The sequence below is a fragment of the Lotus japonicus genome, chromosome 2 (genome assembly GCF_012489685.1).
Source record: "Lotus japonicus ecotype B-129 chromosome 2, LjGifu_v1.2".
NCBI classification, from domain to species: Eukaryota; Viridiplantae; Streptophyta; class Magnoliopsida; order Fabales; family Fabaceae; genus Lotus; species Lotus japonicus.
The window spans coordinates 71,746,507-71,771,442 of NC_080042.1; the positions used below are offsets into that span (position 1 = coordinate 71,746,507).

Here is a 24,936-nt window from a genome sequence, read left to right on the forward strand (position 1 = left end):
GCCTTAATTTAGTTCTTTTACCTCACTTTGGGAGTGATTTTGTTCCCAAGGGCTTTACTTTTTTAATCAATTCTTCTCTTTTTCTAAAAATAAGAATATTAATATAGATAATATAAGGATCGTTACCTTGCTCGCGAAAGACAAATTAACAAAATTAAATAATTTCTAGCAAATTAAACATTTATATAATTTCACATATATATCTTGAGCTTGAGCAGACCCAGCAATCCACAACCTCTCCATTGCATTGCTATCTAGAAAAGATGGACTTACTTTCAAGTTCCCTAATTAACTCTACTTCAATTGCACTCCTTTCTGTAATAATCTTCTTGTTCTTGTTCCTTCACTATCATTTTCGTCCTTCCAATTCCAAAGAGCCTCCATTAGCTGCTGGTGCATGGCCAATACTCGGTCACCTAATCCCACTATTTGCTGCTAATACACAAAAACCGCCACACAGAACCTTGGGTGCCTTAGCGGACCGGTATGGACCCTTATTCACCATCAAGCTCGGCACCACGCGCGCCGTGGTACTTAGCAACTGGGAAATAGCCAAAGAGTGCTTCACCACAAACGACATCATCGTTTCGGCTCGTCCCAAACTCGTCGCGACGCAACACATGGGCTACAACGGAGCCATGTTTGGCCTCTCCCCTTACGGTCCTTATTGGCGCGAGCTACGTAAAATCACAACTCTAGAGATCTTTTCCAACCGCCGCGTCGAGCAACTCGGCTATGCTCGTGTCTCTGAAGTTCAAACCTCAATCAAAGAGCTGTACAATGTTTGGTGTAGCGAAAAGAACAAGGAGTCTGATTATGTGTTGGTGGAGTTGAAGCAATGGTTTTACGAGGTGACGTTCAACATGGTTCTTCGGATGACCGTTGGGAAGCGATATTTCAGTTCTGCTGGCGTGGTTAGGGAGCGTTGTGTGAGTGCTTTGAAGGAGTTTTTGCGCTTGATGGGGGTGTTCACGGTGGGAGATGCGGTTCCTTGGTTGAGATGGTTTGATTTTGGTGGACATGTTAAGGAAATGAAGGACAATGCTAAGGAGTTGGACAATGCTATGAGTGAGTGCTTAGAGGAGCACAAGCAGCATAGGGCCATGTTGGGTGAAAAGGTTGGTCGTGATGATCAAGACTTCATGGATGTCATGATTTCACTGCTTGATGGAACAACAATTGAGGGGTTCGATGCTGATACTATAATCAAAGCCACAGTACTGGTATGTATTCAATATTCATTGTTATAAAATAGTATGGAATGATAATAGATAGATATATTTTGTACGTTAAAATAGTATGAAATTGAGGAGTGTTTTAATTTCATAATATGTATATGACATTAATTGTCCGGCAAGTGATAATATGTATACTTTGCAGGCAATATTTTTAGGAGGAGTTGAGACAACCACTGTGACCCTTATATGGGCAATATGTTTGATACTGAGAAATCCTCACGTATTGAAAAAAGTAAAAGAAGAACTCAACACTCAAGTTGGTAAAGGCAAATGCATAAGTGAGTTAGATATAAGTAAGTTGGTGTATCTTCAAGCCACAGTCAAAGAAGCACTGAGATTGTATCCAGCCACCCCTCTTTCAACACCTCGTGAGTTTTCAGAGAATTGCAATTTAGGCGGCTACCAAGTTAAAAAGGGAACTCGACTCATAACAAATATTTGGAAGATCAACACCGATCCAAGTGTTTGGCCAGATCCATTGGATTTCCAACCAGAAAGGTTCCTTACAACTCATAAAAATGTTGATGTTAGGGGTCATCATTTTGAGTTATTACCATTTGGATGTGGTAGGAGAATTTGTCCTGGAATATCATTTGGCCTGCAAATGGTTCAATTAACTCTGGCTAGTTTTTTGCATTCCTTTGAAATCACGAATCCAATAGGTGAGCTTGTTGACATGACTGAATCCTCTGGAATGACCAATGCCAAAGCTACTCCACTTGAGGTTCTTGTTAAACCACGTCTGTCTCCAAATTGTTATGAAAACATGTAATCTTTGTGTTAGCAGGGGGGTCCTTCGTGGTTTTAGAATTAAATAAAACTTGTCTTTCATACTGCTATGAAATCAAGTTATTATATGATCCTGGTAATGTAAATTATGTTTGTCTCATAATGTTATGAAATTTTATAACTCTCTAGCTATATTGATCTTTAACTATTAATTAAGAGGATTTACCAAATATTAACCCCTAAAAAAGCCTAATTTTAGACTCTAGCCTAATATTAAGAGGATTTACCAAATATTACCCTTTTTATGATTTTTCTGTGAGGTACCTGTGGTTCTAAGCGTCTTCCCCACTTAGTTGCATCCAAAATCTTGGGCTCTCATTAGCTCCTTTGAGTGGGTCAGTGCTCATTATGAAAAACTCCTTCTTCTGTAAAGTTCTTACATTTCTTTCATGTTGGTTTTTCGGAGACCATAGGTTGGTTGTCCTTAGGTAGCCAAATTAGCAAGATGATACTTAACATACTAACTTATTTTGCAGCCAATTGGTCTTGAAACATACACAATACATAAATGTACTAATCTTAGGTTGAAATTTTTCTACTTTATATTAGAATAATTAGGGGCGACAATGATCAAATCTCAAGTCACTTGGTTATAACAGTTATAATTCCAAACGCTTATAACACATATAGACCTCAACCTCTTTCATATTTAATCAATATGCTCGGTTTAAGACGGTTTTGGACTGCCACAAACTACAAAATTTTAATAAAAAAAGAATAGAAACATGTGACCATTTGGAAGTGTCACTAATTGCATATATGCTTTCCATTTGCAATATAAATGGTGGTGCCAAACGGCTCGCAATATCACATTTTGTTTTCTTTTTTTTATTCTTAGAAGTTTGTGGTGGTCGAAAAACACTATAAGTTTAGTATTTTGATTGAATGTCCAGAAAATAATATGTTCAGATATCATCATTTTTTTTAATTTCAAAGATTATTTTTTACTTAAAAAATTATTTAATAAATGACACATATATGATTTTAATTATATTATGTTTCAAACATATATAGTGCAAAATAATAACATACTATGATAATTTTCTTTTAAAGGTTGTTCAACCTTATTAATTAGTTGAACTTAGCCTTGTCCTCATAGATCTAATAATAATATCCAAGATTGTGATATTATATTATATTATATAAATTTGAAAAGAAAGTAAAATAAAATTACATGGAAAATTAAATTATGTAAAAAGAATTAAAGACTCACAACAATACTTCACATTTCATTATGAAAAAAGAAAATTGAAAATTTTAGACATTATAAGCCCGTTTGGATATCAACTTATTTGAGTTTATTGGAGTTGATCTATTAAAAAGACAATAAATAAATTTTAATAAGTGATTTTTTATTTACCTCCATTATCTATTTCTTATCCACTGTTAGTTGACTTGACTCTTACTCCTTCGCCATAGACTAAAAGCTTCCCAACTTCTTTGTACGTAGGTCCCTATAAATGTATTTTCATGTGGAAAAAAAACCACTTTCATAAAAATCTTGTCGTAACATGTAGCACTACTGTAGTGAAAATTAAATAGATTGGAAACCAAAGGTCCTAAAATTAGACTACTCAAAAAGTTATATAATTGCACGCCTCTAGATTATCTTGCATTATTTTTCTCGGATATGATTAACTAGCACCACTCAAAAAGTTATATAATTGCACGCCTCTAGATTATCTTGCTAGCTAGAAAAAAATGGAGTTAGTTTCAAGTTCCCTAATTAACTCCATTGGCATTGGACTCCTTTCTGTAATAATCTTCTTGTTCTTGTTCCTTCGCTATCATTTTCGTCCCTCCAATTCCAAAGAGCCACCACTAGCAGTAGGTGCATGGCCAATACTTGGTCACCTAATCCCATTATTTGCCGCTAATACACAAACACCGCCCAGGACCTTGGGTTCCTTGGCCGACCGATATGGGCCCTTATACACCATCAAGCTCGGCACCATACGCGCCGTGGTACTCAGCAACTGGGAAATGGCCAAAGAGTGCTTCACCACAAACGACATCGTCGTTTCCACTCGTCCCAAACTCGTTGCGACGCAACACATGGGCTACAACGGAGCCATGTTCGCCCTTGCCCTCTACGGTCCTTACTGGCGCCAACTTCGTAAAATTGTAACGCTAGGGATCCTTACCAACCGCCGCGTCGAGCAACTCGGCCACGTTCGTCTCTCTGAAGTTCAAACCTCAATCAAAGAGCTGTACCGTGTTTGGTGTAGCCAAAAGAATGAGGAGTCTGGTTATGTTTTGGTGGAGTTGAAGCAGTGGTTTACCGAGGTGACGTTCAACTTGGTTCTTCGGATAACCGTTGGGAAGCGCTATTTCGGTGGTGCCGGCGTGGTTGATGAGCGAGAAGCGCAGAGATGCATAACGGCTTTGGGGGAGTTCATGCGTCTGATGGGAGTGGTCACGGTGGGAGATGCGGTTCCTTGGTTGGGATGGTTTGATTTTGGTGGACATGTGAAGGAGATGAAGGAAACTGCTTTGAAGCTAGACAGAGTTTTAGGTGAGTGGTTAGAGGAGCACCATCAGAAGAAGAAGAAGAAGGTTGACTGTGATGATGATCAGGACTTCATGGACGTCATGATTTCACTGCTTGATGGAACAATAATTGATGGGTTCGCTGGCGATACCATTATCAAAGCCACAGTACTGGTATGAATTCATTGCTAAAATAGTATTGAGTGATGATACTATACTTTATTTTCACACTCTTTAGATAATTAAACCCCTTTGTGTCAATTTTAAACCCTTATAAGTTATAACGGTTAAAAACTATCACAAATTAGTGCATTGGAAAGATATCTGATAAAAATATATGTGTATGTATCATCACCCAATACTATTAATTAGTTTATAGTACTATAGAACCAAATTAATCCTCAATTTTTTTTTGTCTTGTATATATGCTATTTCTTGTTTTCTAATAATAGATAGTATTTCAATAAACAAATTAAGAAACTTTACACAATTGGTGTATAAAAGTTAAATGCAAGAAAAATTGTTACTAATGAGAATTTTTTTATTGAAATATTATATTTTCATGAAATGAAAAAAAAAAAGAGGAATGTTTTAATTTCATAACATATATATGGCATTAATTGCACTCCCAGTGAATACTTTACTGGGTAATAAGAGAAAAAGAAAAAAAATGTTCATGGAGTTTGAACTTAATTTTGCAGACAATATTTTTAGGAGGAGCGGAAACAACCACCGTGACCCTAACATGGGCAATATGTTTGCTATTGAGAAATCCTGTTATGTTGAAAAAAGCAAAAGAAGAAGTCAACATCCAAATTGGTAAAGAGAAATGCATAACTGAATCAGATATAAGTAAGTTGGTGTATCTTCAAGCAATAGTCAAAGAAACACTAAGACTCTACCCAGCAGCCCCTCTCTCAGGACCACATGAGTTTTCAGAAAGTTGCACTTTAGGAGGCTACCATATCAAAAAGGGAACCCGACTCATAACAAATCTGTGGAAGATAAACACAGATCCTAGTGTTTGGTCAGATCCTTTAGAGTTCAAACCAGAAAGGTTCCTTACAACTCACAAAGATGTTGATGTTAGGGGTCATCATTTTGAGTTGTTGCCATTTGGATGTGGTAGGAGGATTTGTCCTGGAATATCATTTGGCCTGCAAATGGTTCATTTAACTCTAGCTACTTTTTTGCATTCCTTTGAAATCTTGAATCCATCCGATGAGCTTGTGGACATGACGGAATCCTTTGGATTGACCAACACCAAAGCTACCCCACTTGAAGTTCTTGTTAAACCAAGTTTGTCTACAAATTGTTATGAAATCATGTAATCTTTGTGTTAGCAGGGTGATTCTTCGTGGTTTTGAAAGAGTTATGATATATACACACCTCTTCACTTCTTTTTCACCTTCATTTCTATCTATTTCTCTTTTCTCTATCAATAAAATCACATATCACATCTTTACTTTCTTTCTCCTTTCTTCCTATCTCTGTCTTTTTCCACCATACCTCAAAAATGAGGTTTGAATGTATAATTATTCTTAAATTAAACTTGTCTTTCATACTTCTATGAAATCAGGTTAATTATTCTATGACCCTGGTGTTGTAAATTATGTTTGTCTCATAATGTTATGAAATTATATAACTCCCTAGCTATATTGATCTTTAACTATTAAGATGATTTGCCTAATATGAACCCCTAAAAAAAGGCATAATTAATTTTAGACTCTAGAATATAACTTTTTATAGCAAGTGTTCCATTTTTGTTATTAAAAAATGTAACATTTTCAGCGGCACCTTCCTTCCCTTTTTCCTCCACCGAACATATTCGTCAACCTCCGCCATCCGGTGAACCTCACTACATGCAATTAAATGGCTGACACATCTTCTTCTGATGTTATTGTGCCTAGAGACCACTGTTCACACAACCACCGCAATGAGTGATTGTCCCAAACCGCCAGTAATATTACATTTCATTTTCTTTTTTAAATCTTAGAAGTTTGTGGTGGTCGAAAAGCACACCATAAACTTAGTATGTTGATTGAATATCAGAAAAATGGTATATTATATTCAGATATCATTATTAACTTTCAAAAATTTAAATTGTTGAGTAAATAATACAATCATATTATATTTCCAACATATATAGTGCAAGATAATATATAGCATAATATGATAATTTTTTTTTGAAGGAATATGATAATTTTATTTTATTTTCACGGTTGTTTAATATATTAGTGGAACCTAATTAACCTTGTCCTCATATATCTAATAATAATATCCAAGTATTATACAACGGGCCGGGATCGGTTTTTTTAAATGGATAGCGAAGTAATAATTAAATAAAAAATGAAAAAAAATCACAAAATAATACTTCACATTTTATTATGAAAAAGGAAAATTGAAAATTTTAGACATTACATCTCATAAACATTCACTATAAAAAAAACTGTACTTAGTGGGGGTTATTTAACGGGGGTTATTGAAAACCCCCGCAGATTCCGTAAATTTCGCGCAATTTTTAAATTTTCCCCGTTCCCAATTTTCAGATCACTCATCTCACGATTCACCCTCTCTGAAGTCTGAACTTTCATCTCACTCTCTCACATCATTTGAGAAACGAAACGAAACCCCAAAATCCACCATCACCGACGACCTCGAGGAAGGAGAGATCATCGACGACGATGGCTCCTCCGCCACTTCCAAACCCTCCTCCACCGCCATGATGTTCATCTCTCCTGTTTCTCGATTTCACTCTCAAATCCACTCTCGGTTTGAACTCTAAGATCCACTCTCGATTCCTTTCTTGATTTCAACCTAGATCCACTCTTGATTTCAACGCAACGGAATCTCTTGATTCCCCTCTCGATTCTCTTCCTGATTCCTCAACCTCCAGTATTCCACGGGAAAACGCTCGAACTCAGCTCCACTCCCTGACTCAGCTCCACTTCAATCCGAGTTTCAATTTTTTAGGTAAAAGACAAGGCTTCAATCTCGTTTCTGCAAATGCTTCAGGTTCATATCGGTTCGATCATCTCGTTTCTGCAAACGCTTCAGGTTCAGATCGGTTAGATCTTCCGGTGGTGGACTGGGCGAGCCCCTAGAGGGGCAACGCCCAGCATGTATCCCGCCCTGAGGCGGGGCCCTGGCCTTCAGATGGGCCTTGACCTCGGAGGCCCAATTGGCCCAATAGGTAGTACCCAAGCTCTATAAATAGGAGGTAGTTATCAAGTGTAGGGGACTTTTTTTGGGGGGGGCTCATTAGATGAAATAACACTCGAAATTCAGCACACTCTCTCTCATTCTGATTCTCTCTTAGCACAATCCCTCTACCTCTGGGTACTATACCTCTCTTGAATGTCCATTCCCGGAACATTTCCCGGAACATTTTGGCGCCGTCTGTGGGGACTGTAAACTCTCTACTCCCATTCACGTGGATTGATTGTGCATGAAGTTACCTCTGATTGTGATTAGGCAATTCTCTGGTTTTCTGATTTTGATTCTGTGATTAGTGATTGGTTTTCCGATCGAGTTTGCATCGTTTCTGGTTTGGATGGAGACTCGACGCAGGAGGCAACATCATTCACCAATGCGACAGCGGATTTCGCCGCCTCGGCGGCCTCATCGTGTGGTCCTGGATTCTCCGGTACGAACGACAGGAGAACAATCGCCTTCTCCTCCTCCATCACCTCCTGTACCACCACCTCCTCCATCGCCTTCACAGGTGGGATCTCTGGAGCGCTCACCAGAGAATTCACCTGCTCCGGAACAACAACCGGCGGTGACGCAGGAGCAATGGCGCCATTTGGTGCGCAGCATTGGCAACATCCAGCAGCGGAATGAGCATCTACAGGCTCAGTTAGATTTCTACCGCCGCGAGCAGCGAGGTGATGGAAGCAGAGAAGCAGATTCCGTGGCTGAGTTCCGTCCGTTCTCGGAAGATGTCGAGAGTGTGGCGATTCTGGATAACATGAAAACGTTAGTTCTGGATTCTTACAGCGGAGATTCCGATCCGAAGGATCATCTTCTGTATTTTAATACGAAGATGGTGATAATTGCGGCGTCAGATGCGGTGAAGTGCAGGATGTTTCCATCGACGTTCAAATCGACGGCGATGGCGTGGTTCACAACTTTGCCGCGCGGATCGATTTCAAATTTCAGAGACTTCTCATCCAAGTTTCTAGTGCAATTCTCGGCGAATAAGAATCAGCCGGTGACGATCAACGACCTATATAATATTCGCCAGCAAGAAGGAGAATCACTGAAAGGGTACATGGCAAGGTACAACGCAGCGGCGGTCAAGGTTGAGGACGAGGAGCCTCGAGCTTGTGCTTTAGCATTTAAAAACGGTTTGCTACCGGGAGGGTTGAACAGCAAATTGACACGTAAGCCGACGCGTTCGATGGAGGAGATGCGTGCTCGCGCCAGCACTTATATTCTTGATGAGGAGGACGACGCTTTCAAAAGAAAGCGTGCGAAGTTGGAAAAGGGCGACACGTCGCCCAAGCAGCGATAAAAGGAGGAGTTTCAGATCGGTGGCAAGGCGGAGGGGAAAGAACAAGGTGCGTTCACGAGAGAATGACAGATCGAGATTCTTCAAGGCGCATCCAGCGATGGCAGATCGGAGCAACACGGTTCAGACCGACAATGAAGAGCGTCAACAGAGGTGAAGCTTCAGATCGAGGAAGCATGTAGGCGAGGGAGAGCAGATTGGTAATGACGAAGAAAAGAACGAAGGCGAGGAATCTGTCCAGAGCACAATACATGAAGAGCAGAGCCAATCCCGAGACGTTTTTTTTATGAGGCGTTGGAATTCTAGCGATCACGTTGGCTTGGCGAGCACGTTTTGAGGTTAGGCGGCGAGCAAGTGTTGTTGGCGATGGAGTTCGGCGGCGGGAGAACGTCGCTGGCGTAGGAATCTGGCAAGCACGTTTTACTCTGGCGGCGGAATTCTGGCGGGCACGTTTTGTTTTGGCCGTGGAAGTTTGGCGAGTAAAGCGTTGCTATGGTTAAGATCGCTGGCAACAAATTTTCCAATTCCTTCAAACTTTTCCTCCATCTTTCATTTGATTCCCTTCTCAGTTGTTGTATTTCCTAATTTTCTTATTTTGAAGTTGATATTAGAAGTTATATTGTCTTCACTGGTTTTGATTCAGACAGAGAGGAGCAAATCGGATCAAAGAGAAGGAGTGGGTGAATTGAGGCACACCATTAAAGTTTTATGAAACTTGGAAGACTCTTCCATAAGCGGTTTGTTATTGGGTGGGACAAGCTCCTGATGGCGCGATTTAGTTACAAAGTGAAACAAGTTTCACGATGAACTAAATTAGCCCCGGAAAAGCCCACGTAACCACCGGATTCATTGGCGATGTGTGGGGTACAAATTTCCCATTCTACTGAGCACCGCTTTGGTAATCCAACTGGCCATTGGAACCCAAAGCACTTTGAGTCCCGAAATGGGACGATCACACCAAGGGTGGCGACCTACCGCTAGGGTGGTGACCTCATGCCAAAGGGTGGCGACCAAACGCTATGGGTGGCGACCTGTAAGACTCAGTTTTTAGACACACAAAAGTCGCCAAAAGGGTGGCGACCTCACGCTAAGGGTCACGACCTACCGCAAGAGGATGGCGACCTACCGCTAAAGGGTCGCGACCTACCGCCAAAAATGAGGGTAGCGACCTACCGCAAAATGGTGGCGACCTACCGCAAGAGGGTCGCGACCTACCGCAAGAGGGTTGCGACCTACCGCCAAAAATGAGGGTAGCGACCTACCGCAAAATGGTGGCGGCCTTACGCTGAGAGTGGCGAGCAAGTCAAACTAATTTCTTATAAGGCTAAAGCAAGATGGTGATGGCGATGCGGCAAGTGAGGACACTCCTACTCCTCATGACTTGGACACAGAGTCTGGTGGACTTGTAGACTATGGCGAGTGAAGGAGCATGCGTGCTGGGCGGATCTTCTCCTAGGGACGATGCGGCGGCGACTTCAGCTTGAAGACACATTGTTCTCTCATGCTTCGAGCTCGGTGTCTTGTGGACTGGTTGAGTCCCTTCGCCATATTAGGGGGCTCGCCCAGGAAGCAACTTGATCCATGAAGATGCTACGAGGGGCGGATGCGGGGGAGATTGGCGGGAGACCATGTCATCAGGCGAGCCAGCTTCTATTCAGCGAGATACGTCATATAAGGCGGGCCACCACGACTCCTTAATCTTGTAGGCGTTTGTACACCATCTTTCTAGGTCCCGCGTCAATCGGAGATTCATGTATTTGCGTATTTCCTTGCGCTATTGGCGGTTTGTGTTTCATTTGCGCCATGTCGGCGACCTACACGCTTTATACATCCTTTGTTGATCCCGCCAAGTAGCGTGGCTAGGTGATCTTCTAGGCGGGGAAGCTATTGCAACTAGAAACTTGGGAATAGTTCCTGCGCGTTGGTCGAAACCGCCAGCCGAGGAACGCCGTACCAAGTGAAAAGTGGCAACGGGCGACTTACTAGGGGAATCACAAGGGGACAGAGATTGACGGTCACAGTTTGGAGACACACTTCGCTCTCCTGCTTCGAGCTTGTGGACTTGCGGACCAAGGGCGCTCGCCCTTCATCTTTTGGCTGTCAAACCCAATTGTTATTGTTTGTGGGAAAGCGCGAAAAGCCTCGCCATTATAAAGATCAAACACCATCGCCTGGCAGGTGACACCAACAACAAAGTTCAGTCGCTCGCCGGGGTTACCGCCAGTCGGTGATTGAATGATCAGCACATGACCCATGCCTGCCACCTTTTCCGCCGGCGAACGATCATACACCTGCTCCAACTTATCGCCAATACGAAGTAATCGTTCTCGCCGCTTGTGGACTAGTGGACTTGCCAGCTCGGGTTGCTCGTCAAGTCAGTGGACTGGGTAACTGAAAATGCAAGTTTCCTTTTGCTCACGCCATGTTGGCGATATAGTTTACTTCTCTTTTTGCTCACGCCATGTTGGCGATATAGTTTACTTCTCTTTTCTCAAGCCATGTTGGCAGTGCAGATTCTGGTGTACTGTAAGACATATGTAAAAGCATTTAAAAGACACCCTTAGCTCTCGTACCTCGAGCTCGGTGTCTTGTGGACTAGTGGACTGGGCGAGCCCCTAGAGGGGCAACGCCCAGCATGTATCCCGCCCTGAGGCGGGGCCCTGGCCTTCAGATGGGCCTTGACCTCGGAGGCCCAATTGGCCCAATAGGTAGTACCCAAGCTCTATAAATAGGAGGTAGTTATCAAGTGTAGGGGACTTTTTTTGGGGGGGCTCATTAGATGAAATAACACTCGAAATTCAGCACACTCTCTCTCATTCTGATTCTCTCTTAGCACAATCCCTCTACCTCTGGGTACTATACCTCTCTTGAATGTCCATTCCCGGAACAGGTGGTTTCTGCAAATGCTTCAGGTTCGGATTTGTTGCGTCTCTTCTCGTTTCTGCAACGAATTATATCCTAATCTTTGTATCTTCTCATCTTTTGTGTTTAAGGATTGGCAACGAAGAGATTGGGATTTTCACAAACATGTACAATTACTTGCTTTTTGAGAACCTCATTCCATGATTAACACCTCTATTACTTGCTTGTGCATTTGTATGTGTTTGTGAATTGAAGACACTTGCTATATGGATTAGAAAGACAAGGTTTATCCACATTGATGCTATAATTTAGGTTTCATTGGTTCTGTTACGAAAGAGAGTGTGAGCAAGTGATAGAAAGTGTGAGAAAATTAATAGGAAAATCTGATAGAATTTCAGCATTGTAGAGTTGATTCTGATTTGAAGTTGTTGCTGTGATTACATGAGACTTCTCCATATTGATGCTCTAATATAGGTTTCGTAGCAATTAGTCTTGTGTGTTTACCGATTGATTTTCGTCTTTGTATTTGGTTCAAGACTTCAAGCTCATGCTGATTCTCCACATTAATGCTTTAATTTAGGTTTCATAGCAATTAATCATGTGTGTTTATGATGTGATTTTCATCATTTATCTGGTTCAAACTGATTCTCCTCAATGATGCTCTAATTTAGGTTCATACCAATTAGTCGCGTGTGTTTAATGATTTGATTTTTGTGATTGTATTTGGTTCAATCTGGTTTCCACATTGATGCTCTAATTTAGGCAAAACACACAATCTATGAAACTGTATATTAATTGGCATCCTCGTAAGTATTCAAACCAATTTATACCATAAATATATTTTTGAGTCATTTGGTGGCGTGTGGACCAGCTTGAATCAGCCTTTTATTCACACTCACACAGACTGAACCAATTTATACCATAAATATATTTGTGTTTTCATTCATTTGGCATTGTTACTAGTGCTGGTTCAGTTAATTGTATAGGTTCCTTTGGTTTGTCGTAGTTTCTAAAATTCTTGAACTGTTTTGAATGATGAGCTTTAGTGTGGTTTAGGGATAGAACATCATTTTAGCTTATCTTATATATACAATTAGCTTATGATATTATTTTATTATCCTATACCTACCTAAAAGCATCTTTTAGCTTATGATATTATTTTCTCTATTTTATATTTCTATGAACAGTGAGGTATTCTGTTTTGCTTGCTCCTCATAAGAGTTTGTTATGAAGCAGAATTTTTTTTATACTGTCATTTTGAGCTATTTATCATTTTGTTGCTTGCTATTTTTTGTTTTTGCTTTGTTTATGCAGTGATGCCAAGGTTCAAGCGTTTCCACAACCCACAAAAATCAGCGCCTGGATCATCGGTTGAAGCTTCTTCACAATCAATTGAAGCTTCTTGACAATCATCTCCTTAAGTCTCTCAAAAAGCCCCACCATCTAAGAACCCCGTGACTACACCATCTTGGAATGTTGAAGCAATAGGTATGTGTTATATTAACTTTGAATTATCATTGTTATCATCTGATGTTGCTTTATCTTCTCATCATATGCTGCCCTTTTAGCCTTATCTGATAGTACATTCAGGAACACTAGACTTCGAATTTCAAGTTTGAGTTGTTCATCTTCTAGCCAGTGGCAAGAGAAGCACAACAATTTAGAGAATGCATTTAAGGCCTACCTTATAATGAAGGAAGGAAGGATACGTGAAGAAATTGCTCGCTTCTTTGCTCCTGAACCACATGTATGTGATTTTCAATTCTTATGATTGTCAACAAATTATTTGAAGCATGATATTAATTTCTCTGACTAAGTTAAATTAATTAGCAAATCTGTACTTGACATATGTAAATAGTGATCAATTTTCAAATAAATAGAAACACACCTTGTGTTAGCAATTAACTCTTACAAATGAGAGTTTTAAATTAAATCAAACAATGATGAAATCTGTTATTTCAGGGATCCACACCATGCTCTTTTCAACCAACATAGCTCGAATGTAAGATTGAAATGGTTGACATTTTAAACATCTAATCCTCATTGAATTTCTTTTCAACCAACGTAGCTCCAATGTTATTTCTGTGTATAAAAAACAATTCGTGGCGGTTAGAAACACCCGTTAAACAAACGCCGCTAAATAATTTCATGTCCGAGGGGTTGTTAAAAACCGCCGCGGTATGCGCGTGGCGAGTCTATCAGGAGGGGTTTTCAAAACCCCTGTTAAATGAGCCGCGGGAGTCAAAAACTGCTGCTAAATGTGAAAAAAAACCCTGCTAAACAGCGAATTTTTTGTAGTGATTATTTACCATTATCCATTCTTATCTCTTATGTTGGTTGACTTGACTCTCCATAGTCCATATTCCATAGTCCATCACATACTAAAAGCCTCCCCACTTCTATGTAGGTCCCCTATAAATGTAGTATTTTCATGTGGAAAAATAACCAAAATCAATTAGTAGTAGTTACTTGCAACTACACAATCTGTGTTTGGTTTTTAGTTCACATATAATATTATGTGACAACTTTAATGTAAAACCACAAATTTCATTGCACCAGAACGTTTTACTTCCGTTTGGTTGAATTGTTTTTAAGTTGATTTCAATTTGAATCCAAACACATTGGACAATGAACAATTAATAATGTGCACATGAAGTTGTTAATTCTTTGAAATAAAACGATAATGAAAATTAAAATGACTGGAAAGCAAAAGTCCTAAAATTAGACTTTGCATCTCAAAAATTGATCTCCACGAATCCTTTTCTTCCCCTCATTTTACTCTCAGGGACGTACTTGCCTATAACAGACTAAAGAGTAAAGACTGGTGTGAAGTGGAAAAGTTGGTCAATGTAAACAAAAATATTATACTTTCCACCCACATGCATGCATATTGTCTAGACTAATTATTCAACATTTATATATTTTTTCCACCATGGAAACTGACAAAAAGGTATACTCGCAAATAATGGAGTTTGAAGACGCAGACTGAGTCAGACACTAATTGAACATATTGCCATCATCTAATAGTCCACATTAATGTATAAAGGAAATTAAGTAGAAAAAAAAATGTATAAAGGAAATTAGATATTCAATTAATTTATCGATTTAACTAATTATATTTAGTTATATAATTAACCAATTATATAGATATATCAAAATAAGTGGATAAAGAGAAATTTGATGTATGAACTTCTCTCTAGCTACAAATTAATTTTAGTAAACATAAAGCATATTATAAAAAAGCTAGCTTAATTGTAATTTTGATTTTCCTATTAATGTGAATGTGCAAACATAGTTCCCGACCGTGTTTCAAAACAATTAGGTAATCAGAGTCTCTAACATATCTAGCAATATAATAGGGGCAAAATTTCTAATAAGGTAGTCTATCCGTTAATTAACTAATAGAAATGATATATGATAATTCAAATGCTAACGTGTCAAATAAAAATTAATTTACCGATATTTGACATGATCGAGCTAGATAAAAGTCAATGCGCATTGTACATGTATCACCACTCTTCTATTAACATTAATTTTCCCTATAAGTATCTATCTAAAGAGTTGCATTATATTCCTTCATTACTACATACTACGTACAAGCCAAACATTAATATTTCAAGTAGCTTTGTTTTAAACTGCTTCAATGGATTCAGCTCTAAACTGCTTAAACGCCACTACATTAATCACTGCACTCCTTTCCCTAATCTTCCTTTATTTCTTTCTCTACCGCCCCTCCAAACCCACTCATCATCCCAAACAGCCTCCGTCCGCCGCCGGTGCATGGCCAATCCTCGGCCACCTACATCTCTTAAGAAACTCACAAACACCCCACAGAACCTTAGGCGCCATGGCCGACAACCACGGCCCTATATTCACCATCAAAATCGGCACCGCAACCACCTTAGTACTCAGCAACTGGCAAATGGCCAAAGAATGCTTCACCACAAACGACACCGCCGTTTCCTCCCGCCCCACCCTCATCTCCATGGAACACATGTCGTACAACAAAGCCATGTTCGGCTCTGCACCTTACGGCCCTTACTGGCGCCGCCTCCGCAAGATCGCCACGCTCGAGATCCTCCACAACCGCCGTGTCGAGCAGTTGCGCCACGTCCGCGTTTCAGAAGTTCAAACCTCCATCAAAGAGCTCTACGACGTTTGGTCTGCCGCCACGAAGAACGACGTGTCCGGCGGCGGTTATGCGATGGTGGAGGTGAAGCAGTGGTTTTATCAGGTGACGTTCAACATGATTCTTAGGATGGCGGTTGGGAAGAGGTATTTTGGTGGGGCGGGTGTTGTTGAAGAGGGGGAGGTGCGGAGGTGTGTGGAGGCGTTGACAGAGTTCATGCGGTTGCTGGCGGTGTTTACGGTGGCGGATGCTGTTCCTTGTTTGAGGTGGTTTGATTTTGGTGGACATGAGAAGGAGATGAAGGAGATTGCTAAGGAGTGGGATAGGATTTTGAGTGGGTGGTTGGAGGAGCACCAAAACAAGAGGACTTTGGGTGGAAAGGATGGACTGGATGGTGGCGGCGACCAAGACTTCATGGATGTGATGATTTCAGTGCTTGGTGACACCAAGATTGAGGGAATTGATGCTAACACCACAATCAAAGGCACAATATTGGTATGTTTTGGAGCGTTATTACCATACTCACTTATTTTAAATTCTACTTATCCCATCTAGGATGGACTAGGAGGAGTTAAATCATTCATATAAGTGATTTAGTTGATATTTTATTTTAAAAAATTAAAAAGAAATTAATTAGATATTGAGATTATATCGATAGAGCTGAGTAAGAAATATTTACCATTTGTGCTCAAATATCACTCTAGCTTAACTTTTCGACATCCCACATTATATATCCTCTAACTTGATAGCTAGGTGAGAAACTAATTTTTGAGAGTATTGTAAGACATAAAATAGGATCCCTCTCAATCTTGTTTTTTTCATACACATGAATTTAGAGATCAAACCCATGACCACATGGTTAAATGATCCGAACCCCTTCCAATCCATGACACATCAAAATATTGTACAATCAGTTAAGACTAGTGATTTTATCTCATAATTACTATGAGTGATTTAGATAACTTAATTCAGTCTTATCGTATATAAATAGTTGAACCAAAATTTGAGTTGACGTTTCAAGTCAATCCTGCACTGACTCACTTTAATTTTTTTTGGATAACTAGAATATTCTTAGTTAAAAGAACCTGATTACTTGAACAATTAATATCTTTGCAGACATTATTTGTGGGAGGAATTGACACGAGCTCCATCACTCTTTCATGGGCAATATATTTGCTATTGAGAAATCCTATAATATTGGAGAAAGTAAAACAAGAACTCAATCATCAAATTGGAAAAGATAGATGCGTGAGTGAGTCAGACATAAGCAAATTGGAGTATCTTCAAGCCATAGTGAAGGAGACGTTGAGGTTGTATCCACCAGCCCCTCTCTCAGGCCCTCGTGAAGTCACTGATAATTGCACTTTAGGTGGCTATCATGTGAAAAAAGGAACTCGACTCATCACAAATCTTTGGAAGATTCACACAGATCCTAGTGTTTGGCCAGATCCATTGGAGTTCAGACCAGAGAGGTTCCTTACAACACACAAAGATGTAGATGTCAGGGGTTGTCATTTTGAGTTGTTGCCATTTGGTGGTGGGAGAAGGATTTGTCCAGGAATATCCTTTGCTCTTCAAATAGTTCATTTCTCTCTGGCTAGTTTTTTGCATTCCTTTGAAATCTTGAATCCTTCTAACAAACCTGTTGATTTGACTGAAAGTTATGGATTGACCAACATCAAAACTGCCCCGCTTGAGATTCTGGTTAAACCATGTTTGCCTCCAAACTGTTATGGAACAAAGTGATCCTGAGGTTTTATAGTTGAAAAATGTTTTGTTCGCAAACCAAGCACATCTGATCTCCACATATGAGAATAGATACATGAAGAAAATAAAAAGAAATGAGAGATATAATAGATGATATGATAGGAATAGTAGAGTGAGATGCAATGAAAATGTAAGTAAAAATGAGATGTAAAAGAAAATAAAGTGTGAATGAATCAATACTATTATTTATAGCTAATGTGGTTGATGTTTACTTGTCTTAATAAAAGAGTTGTCTAAATAATTCATTGTAAATATTAAGTACAATTACTATAGTTTTAAGTGATCCAAAAATATTTTTTTGACATGTGTTACCTAAAACACATGCATGTCAACATATTATTGCATCACCTAAGTTAGAGTGAATAACCCAATATTTACCTTGATTGATTAAGAACTTCTACAAATTAGTCAAAGTTGCAACATCTTGTTACTTTGTAATTTTATGCTAATGCAATAGTGATATGTAATTTTTTTTAAAGTAAATGTTAATTATTAATTGTTAGTAAATTAATTTTTTCACCAAAGTTTGAACCTTTTTTTTTTTGAAAAGAGAATAATATATATATATATATATATATATAATGTTGAGAAACAACCCCTCTCAACATGGGTAAAATAACCTAACTAGCAAAAGCTAGCAAGCACGCAGAGGTGCTTTAAACCCCTAAAGTCATAGAATAAACCCCACTAGAAAAGACCCAATAAAGTCGAAAAATAGCAACAAGACAAATGAAGCTGTTCGACACCTACAACAACGAAATTCATCCTAGACGATCCAAACAAACGAACTAGAAGCAAAACAATCAACCAACACCCACGCCACCAAGGTCTCAAGTCAAGGTCCAAAGCCGCGCTTAAAAATCACTTGGAATAAAACATTAACACAGCCAGAGCTCCTTCCATAACAAAATGTCTCGAAAGGCAGGTTGATCGACATACCAATATAGCAAAAGTCCAAGGCATCTTCAAGCAAGAAAAAACGCAAACAACGTAACCATCACTGCACAAAGAAAGCCACACTCTTCAAGCCAACCAGCCACAAAAACAAACACCACAACCCCTCGAACAAACACCAAAGTTTGAACCTTAATTATTTATCTCTCTTAGCTCACCAAGTGAGCTTAGCTCACCTAGCTCACTTGCTCACCAAGTGAGCTGCACACATCCCCTAGTAATATGTACTCCCTCCGTTCCTTATTAACTGTCAACTTTGAAGAAATTTTTTTGTTCCTATATAACTGTCCACTTAGAATTTCAAGAGAGCATTAATTGATGTTTTTCCAAGAAATGCCCTTACATAAGCAATAAATGAAGAAAGATAAAATACATTCTAAAGGGTGATATAGGAAAACAAATAATACTTTTATGAAAATCAACACAATTAATTGTTTTCCTTAATTTGTGTGAACCTTCTCTTCCTGGATAGATAAATAGGAACGGAAGAAGTATACATGAAGTGCTTTGCTCTTGTACCTTTAGAATAAGAGAGGATTCAGTAACTTTCAGTTTATTATTTAAATTACTTGAGATTAAATTGTAAATTACAAAAATATATTTTATAAAATAAGATGAAACTTGGAGTAAAAAAAGTAAGGAAACTCTCAAGGAAACTCTCAATTTTTAAAGGGGGATTCTATGATACCCACAATGTATCATACATGAAGGATGTGATTGGTCCACAACAAAAATAATTTATATTTTCATTTTTTTCTTTTTAAATACGGAGGATGTGATTGGTCCACAACCTTTTCGTGTATCATACCCACACAAGTGTTGTGGTATCGTAGCAAGCACCATTTTTAAATGAGTACCGGAGAAACCAATATACATGACTATTAGCTTGTTTTGATTTGTTTTATTTTTCTTAAAATTAATTTTAAAACACAAAAAGTCAAAAACTACTCACAAAAATTAAAGAATATAAATCATGACATATATAATATTGAGTTAAAATACTTTCATATATCACCAAATTATAGCTAGGAACATGGTGGTTTAGGTGGGGAAGTGTAGTGACCAATTCTTAGAGGTTTCAGTTTGTACCAAAAGAAAATATGCAGTTTATTGGACAACATTATATAAAAATAAAAAATTGAATTCCGTTGCCGGGACTTGAACCCGGGTCTTTCGGGTGAGAGCCGAATATCCTGACCAACTAGACTACAACGGAAGTTGAGATTATTTCGATTTTAACTTTACTTAATTTAAAGCTTGACGATTGATTCGAATAAATATCTTGTGAGTGGGGGCCACGTGGAATAATAACCTCACATGGCTCTCCGAACCCTTTAAAACGACCACCAATAGCAGGTCTCCACATAGCTGGGAACGTCACTGTCTCCCCTCGACATCACAGCTCATCATCGGATCCTGCGACACACACGTGGCATCCCACGATTGTCTTGTCGGTAAAACAGAATAAGATTCCTTATTCTCATTCTCACATTAAACAGCTTCTCATGTTCGTTACTAGTTAGTTGCTCTTTCCGCCACTCTATTTCTATTTCTAAAAAAAGATAAATTCACTATTTTCTGTTTATATATCAATTTTTCTGGTGCGTTGAAATTTTAGCATTCTGAACTCGTGGTCAGTGTGTTTCTTCTCACCTACCGCGAAGGAGGGAAGAAGATGGAGAAGCTGAGTTTTTCTTCGCCGGCGGAGTGGTGGCAGAACATGATGTACCCCGTCAGAAGGGTCTGGTTCCGCCTCGCCCACCGCTTTGGAATTCGCAAAACTGGTAATGTTTGTTGCTTTGCTCTGTGCTTGAATGATTGTTTATGAGAACATGGTCTTTGTCTTTGTTCTATGTTAATTAATTTGGTTTATGAATTACTAGTTTTGATGGATGATTTGAGAGGGAGAAGAAAAGGGGTGTCTCTATGAATAATTTTAGTAATGTTTTTCTGAATCTGGAGATTTTTTTTATGCTAATGATTTGAATTAGCATTTTTATTTGGTTTAATTTTAAGATTGGGGAACATAGTTTGAGTGTAATTTGAATTCCCAACTGTAACGGTAAGGGAATTCCTAAATTCACGCGGTCAGTAAATGAGCTGTTTAATCAAGATCAGACGACTCAATTTTTAAGCTTGTATGAAATATATGAACCGGCCGATCTTAATCAAACAGCTCAGATTCGTTGACTGCGTGAATGTAGGATTGCTCTGACGGCAGTCAGGGAACCCAAATCCGTTAGTTATATTAGAGTTTGTACAAGTGGATGATTGTTTTGGTAGTGTTGCGAAACTAGGAGTTGCTGAAATTAGAGGTTGTGTACGGGAAATGTGCAGGGCTGCTGAAGCTACGGCATGATGTGAGGGCTTGTGAGTATGATGATATTCGTGTGATGTGGGAGATGCTGAATGGAAATGAATCAGAGTTTGTTCAATCTCAGTCTCCTGGGAAAAGCAAGAAGTATCACTGGAAGTTGTTCAGGTGGGCTAGGTGTGCTCAATATAATCCTGATCATGCTGTGTGAGTCAGTTTCTCCTCAAAGAAAATGGACATGCTTTGTTGGAATGGTTTCTGCTTCAATCAGGAATAAAGGGTACAGAGGGTTTCGAGTAGGACCACTGTGTCCTCTCCTCTGAATCAACTCGATCTTCTGTAGTTCTGTACATATTAACTGCATCTCCTAGCTAGATGTTGCCATCCATGTGTGTAGTTTGTGCTGTGCTTCATCTTATGTTGGTGTGTTCAACCTCAACCAGACCTTTCATGTATTGCTTTTGGAAACCCATGAATAGTGTCTTTTACTTCAGCTTTACCTTGTACCCCATGATTTTGTTTTTACTATGCATTGCATTCTGCAAAAGTTATATATAAGTATACCTCAATGCTCATTACTTCTGAATTCTCTTTTGATCCATCGCCTCTAAAACGGTTCATAGAGAATGGGTTATCACAATTTTAATTACTAGCTCCTTGGTGGTAAATATATCATTTCAAGAAGAAATTGAAACATATCAAATAATCTGGAAAAATAATCAAGTTGGACATCATTTGGAGAGGATGTCTTATTGTGACATAGTTGAGTTTGAACTTTTTTATATGATATTTTTCCGCGTTAAAATTACATACTAGTCGAGCATTTGGATTAACTTCTATTTCCTCAGGATGAAATATGGTATTCAAAAGCTATTCACATAAACTTCTACCATACATTTTCTTTTTTCGCTTTGTTCCAATTATATCATTTGAGTGGCTGTGGAAGACACTTATGCATTTTTTGGTCAAGCGATATGAGTATAGTTTATCCAAAGGGATAAGAGAATCGAATATTTGTGAAATGTTCCTTTTGCTTTTTACTTTGTGCTTTATTCCGTTAAACTTTTTCATATATACCAACATAATTTGACATTTCAAAATTTGAGATTTAGATGAACTATAGTGTTAGCCCAAGTTTGCTGCTACTCAGGGTTAAAATAGTTGCTTGATGCTTTTACTTTACATAACTGAAACCAGATAAGTTTATTTATTGTTACATTGTTACATCATTTACATTTAGTACACAGGTCTATGTAGAAGCAAGTTAAGTAAGATACTAAATCCTATGCAGAAATGAAGCATGTAAAACACTAAAAGTGGTGTGAAATCACCTATTCCTTGCAGTTTTTATTAATTTTAATTTGGCTGAGTAGACATCAACATAGATAAATTCTGCAGTAGGTAACTTTTCTCTTAGCTCAAACACATGGTCTTAAAGCGGCCTGTTAAACTCGTGAGCAATCTCATTCTCTGATCTTCTACAACCAGCAGAATCCAAGTCTTCAGGATTTGACTTGTGCTGCTGGTTTGCTCGTGGCAAACATCCAATTGGGCCTGTATTATGTATCCAATAGAGTGTGGCACCTTCATTGTATTGTTGCTGAAAAAAAAAACCAAACACGAGTGTTAGATGAAGGGTGCACTTAGAATGAAAGTGCTCTTAGAATTAGAACTAACTGTAGTGAGAGGTTGGATTATGGAGAGCTATTGACTGGACTTTATTTGTATGAATTGAGATATTTGAAGGCCAGGGAAGAATGGATTAAGCGTCCCTGATGTATCAATGAACCGCCTCAAAGTTTGCCCCATGGTTGTAACTCGATTCAGGAGAGTCCAAATAGGCACTCAAGTATGGCAGCTTCAATTCTTCAGCTATATAGGTAGATATTGAACAATGAACATGCATATGTGCTATGCAATCATAGAGTTAGTTTACATCTTTACATGGTATATATAGATCAACCAAAAAGTTGTGAAAGTGTGATATGTTGAACTTGGTTTGCTCTTACTAATGAAATCTATGATAAGGCGACCATCACAATTCCTTTTAGGGAGATTTCCATGAAAGCTTTCACCATTAGGGTAATAATCCAGTGTAAATGCTGCATCAAAGGTTCCTGTGTCTGAACTTGAGTCCCTAAAGTTGTAAAATTTGCTGAGTAGTTACATTTAGATATTCATGCAAAATGTTTGCCCCCTCACTCCCGTGAATAATCCTATCAATCCGAAACAAAAAAAACCAACTAAGTAACTCACCCTTTTAATAAAATCCATGGCGGATTAAACACCAATGAAACCTCTATTTGTAGACCTTTTCTTTCAATGTTTCTCTTTTTACATTTGTAGTATCAGATATTTAAGTTTAAACTAATAATCTCATAAAAATTACTTACTTAATTTCCTCATACTCCTAATGGCTTCTAAAGCTTCTCACATACGTGGAAAGACTAATGGGGTATGTAACTATCTCATAAGAACTACCATCAAGGAAATGAATCTTATTCATTTAGATCATTGCTCTTTTACTTCTAAAAAATGTCTTCAACTTTTTTCCAAGTTTTCATTATTAAGATAAAAAGAAAAAACATTACATAATTACCTTTATCTCCATACCAGTCAAGCAGCTCAACAAAATTGGAAAAAAAAAAGGAAAAACATCATACAAACTTTGGCAGCTTATTGATTAATACAGTTCTCAATATAGGGGTGCAAACATTAAATTGGAGAATTTAACAATAACCAAAAAAAAATTTAATAGCAAAGCTCAAGGGAATAAACCAGAAAAACGAGTAAGGAGTGAAAGTTTAACAAATATGACATAATAGTAATTGGAAATTTTAAAGAGGTACATCCAACATTTAAATACCATTATGTTAATAATTTTTTCTTTTGGGGATTGACTGTTCCATTTATCAATTAAGTAGTTCTGTCCCTGTTAATAGCAGTATCATTAATCATTACTCCCTCCATTCCTAATTATAAGACCTAATACAAAAAATTGCGCTTATTAAGAAAACATTAAATGTGTCTAATTAATGTATTAGTTTTTTAAAAATGTATACATTCCTCCATATTTACCCTTTGTCATTTTCTCTCACTAATTAATGGTAGGTGGTAATTGTTGAAAGATTTTTTACCACTCTACGTTGAATCTCTCAAGACTCAATTGTAGTATAGTAAAAGGTTTTGTCGTATCCACAGGGAGGTGTAATACTTATGCCGTTCAATAGCTAACAGACTTAAATGATGGTTTACAAATATATTGGGTGTTTGTTTAAAAACATAAAAACATAAATAAAGAAGATAAAAGAGTTGGATTCACCAAGGTAGATAGTTTTGCTGAGATTAGAGTTTCTTTGTCTGACCTCTATGTATTCTATTGATTCACATACAAATATAGTTCTATGAAATTGATTCCTCCCACCATTTCTTATCTTACTACCCAGTCCCCCGGCGTAGAAAATTATCAACTCAGCTATATTAACCCTCAATCCCTTGATCGATTAACAATAGTGAGTAGCATTAAGCATGGATGTTTGAATGGACTAATGATCTAACCCTATCCCTAGACCTTAGAATCATTAGATGATTTTACCTATTTCAGGTTTAAATAGCTAGTTCCCACCATCCTATTAAACCTAAATTCATGTTCTAGGTGATCAATCCAAAACAAGCATAATGCACAAGGTAAAATCATTGAATCATGGCAAAGATACATATGATTAACTCTAGTTCAGACTCAAGAACGTGTGAGTTCCCTACACAAGTTTGAATCAATCAAAATACCCAAGGGGATCAACCTAAGATATAGCATGAAGCAAAAGAGAAAACCATTGATTCTTTAACATAGAAACATCAAATTTGCATGAAAGGAAATCAA

The 24,936-nt window shown here is 38.3% G+C and overlaps 4 protein-coding genes and 1 non-coding gene across 5 annotated transcripts; 4 read left to right on the forward strand and 1 right to left on the reverse strand.

The window, feature by feature from the left end:
* The first annotated feature begins 263 nt into the window (after positions 1-263).
* LOC130735636 (cytochrome P450 82A4-like) lies at positions 264-2,098 on the forward strand. Its single transcript, XM_057587562.1, has 2 exons — positions 264-1,223; positions 1,381-2,098. Exons 1-2 carry the CDS (start codon positions 264-266, stop codon positions 2,008-2,010), a joined length of 1,590 nt encoding a protein of 529 aa, XP_057443545.1. The 3' UTR covers positions 2,011-2,098.
* Positions 2,099-3,665: 1,567 nt separating this feature from the next.
* On the forward strand, positions 3,666-6,109 carry LOC130739289 (cytochrome P450 82A4-like). Its single transcript, XM_057591542.1, has 2 exons — positions 3,666-4,691; positions 5,219-6,109. The coding sequence occupies exons 1-2, from the start codon at positions 3,729-3,731 to the stop codon at positions 5,846-5,848; spliced, it is 1,593 nt and encodes a 530-aa protein (XP_057447525.1). The 5' UTR covers positions 3,666-3,728; the 3' UTR covers positions 5,849-6,109.
* Positions 6,110-15,443: 9,334 nt separating this feature from the next.
* LOC130735637 (cytochrome P450 82A3-like) lies at positions 15,444-17,863 on the forward strand. Its single transcript, XM_057587563.1, has 2 exons — positions 15,444-16,516; positions 17,138-17,863. The coding sequence occupies exons 1-2, from the start codon at positions 15,536-15,538 to the stop codon at positions 17,765-17,767; spliced, it is 1,611 nt and encodes a 536-aa protein (XP_057443546.1). The 5' UTR covers positions 15,444-15,535; the 3' UTR covers positions 17,768-17,863.
* Positions 17,864-19,885: 2,022 nt separating this feature from the next.
* On the reverse strand, positions 19,886-19,958 carry TRNAE-CUC (transfer RNA glutamic acid (anticodon CUC)). The gene has a single exon. It is a non-coding gene; the product is annotated as a tRNA-Glu (tRNA).
* Positions 19,959-20,235: 277 nt separating this feature from the next.
* On the forward strand, positions 20,236-21,549 carry LOC130739290 (uncharacterized). The gene is made up of 2 exons (XM_057591543.1): positions 20,236-20,526; positions 21,080-21,549. Exons 1-2 carry the CDS (start codon positions 20,418-20,420, stop codon positions 21,265-21,267), a joined length of 297 nt encoding a protein of 98 aa, XP_057447526.1. The 5' UTR covers positions 20,236-20,417; the 3' UTR covers positions 21,268-21,549.
* Positions 21,550-24,936: the final 3,387 nt, after the last annotated feature.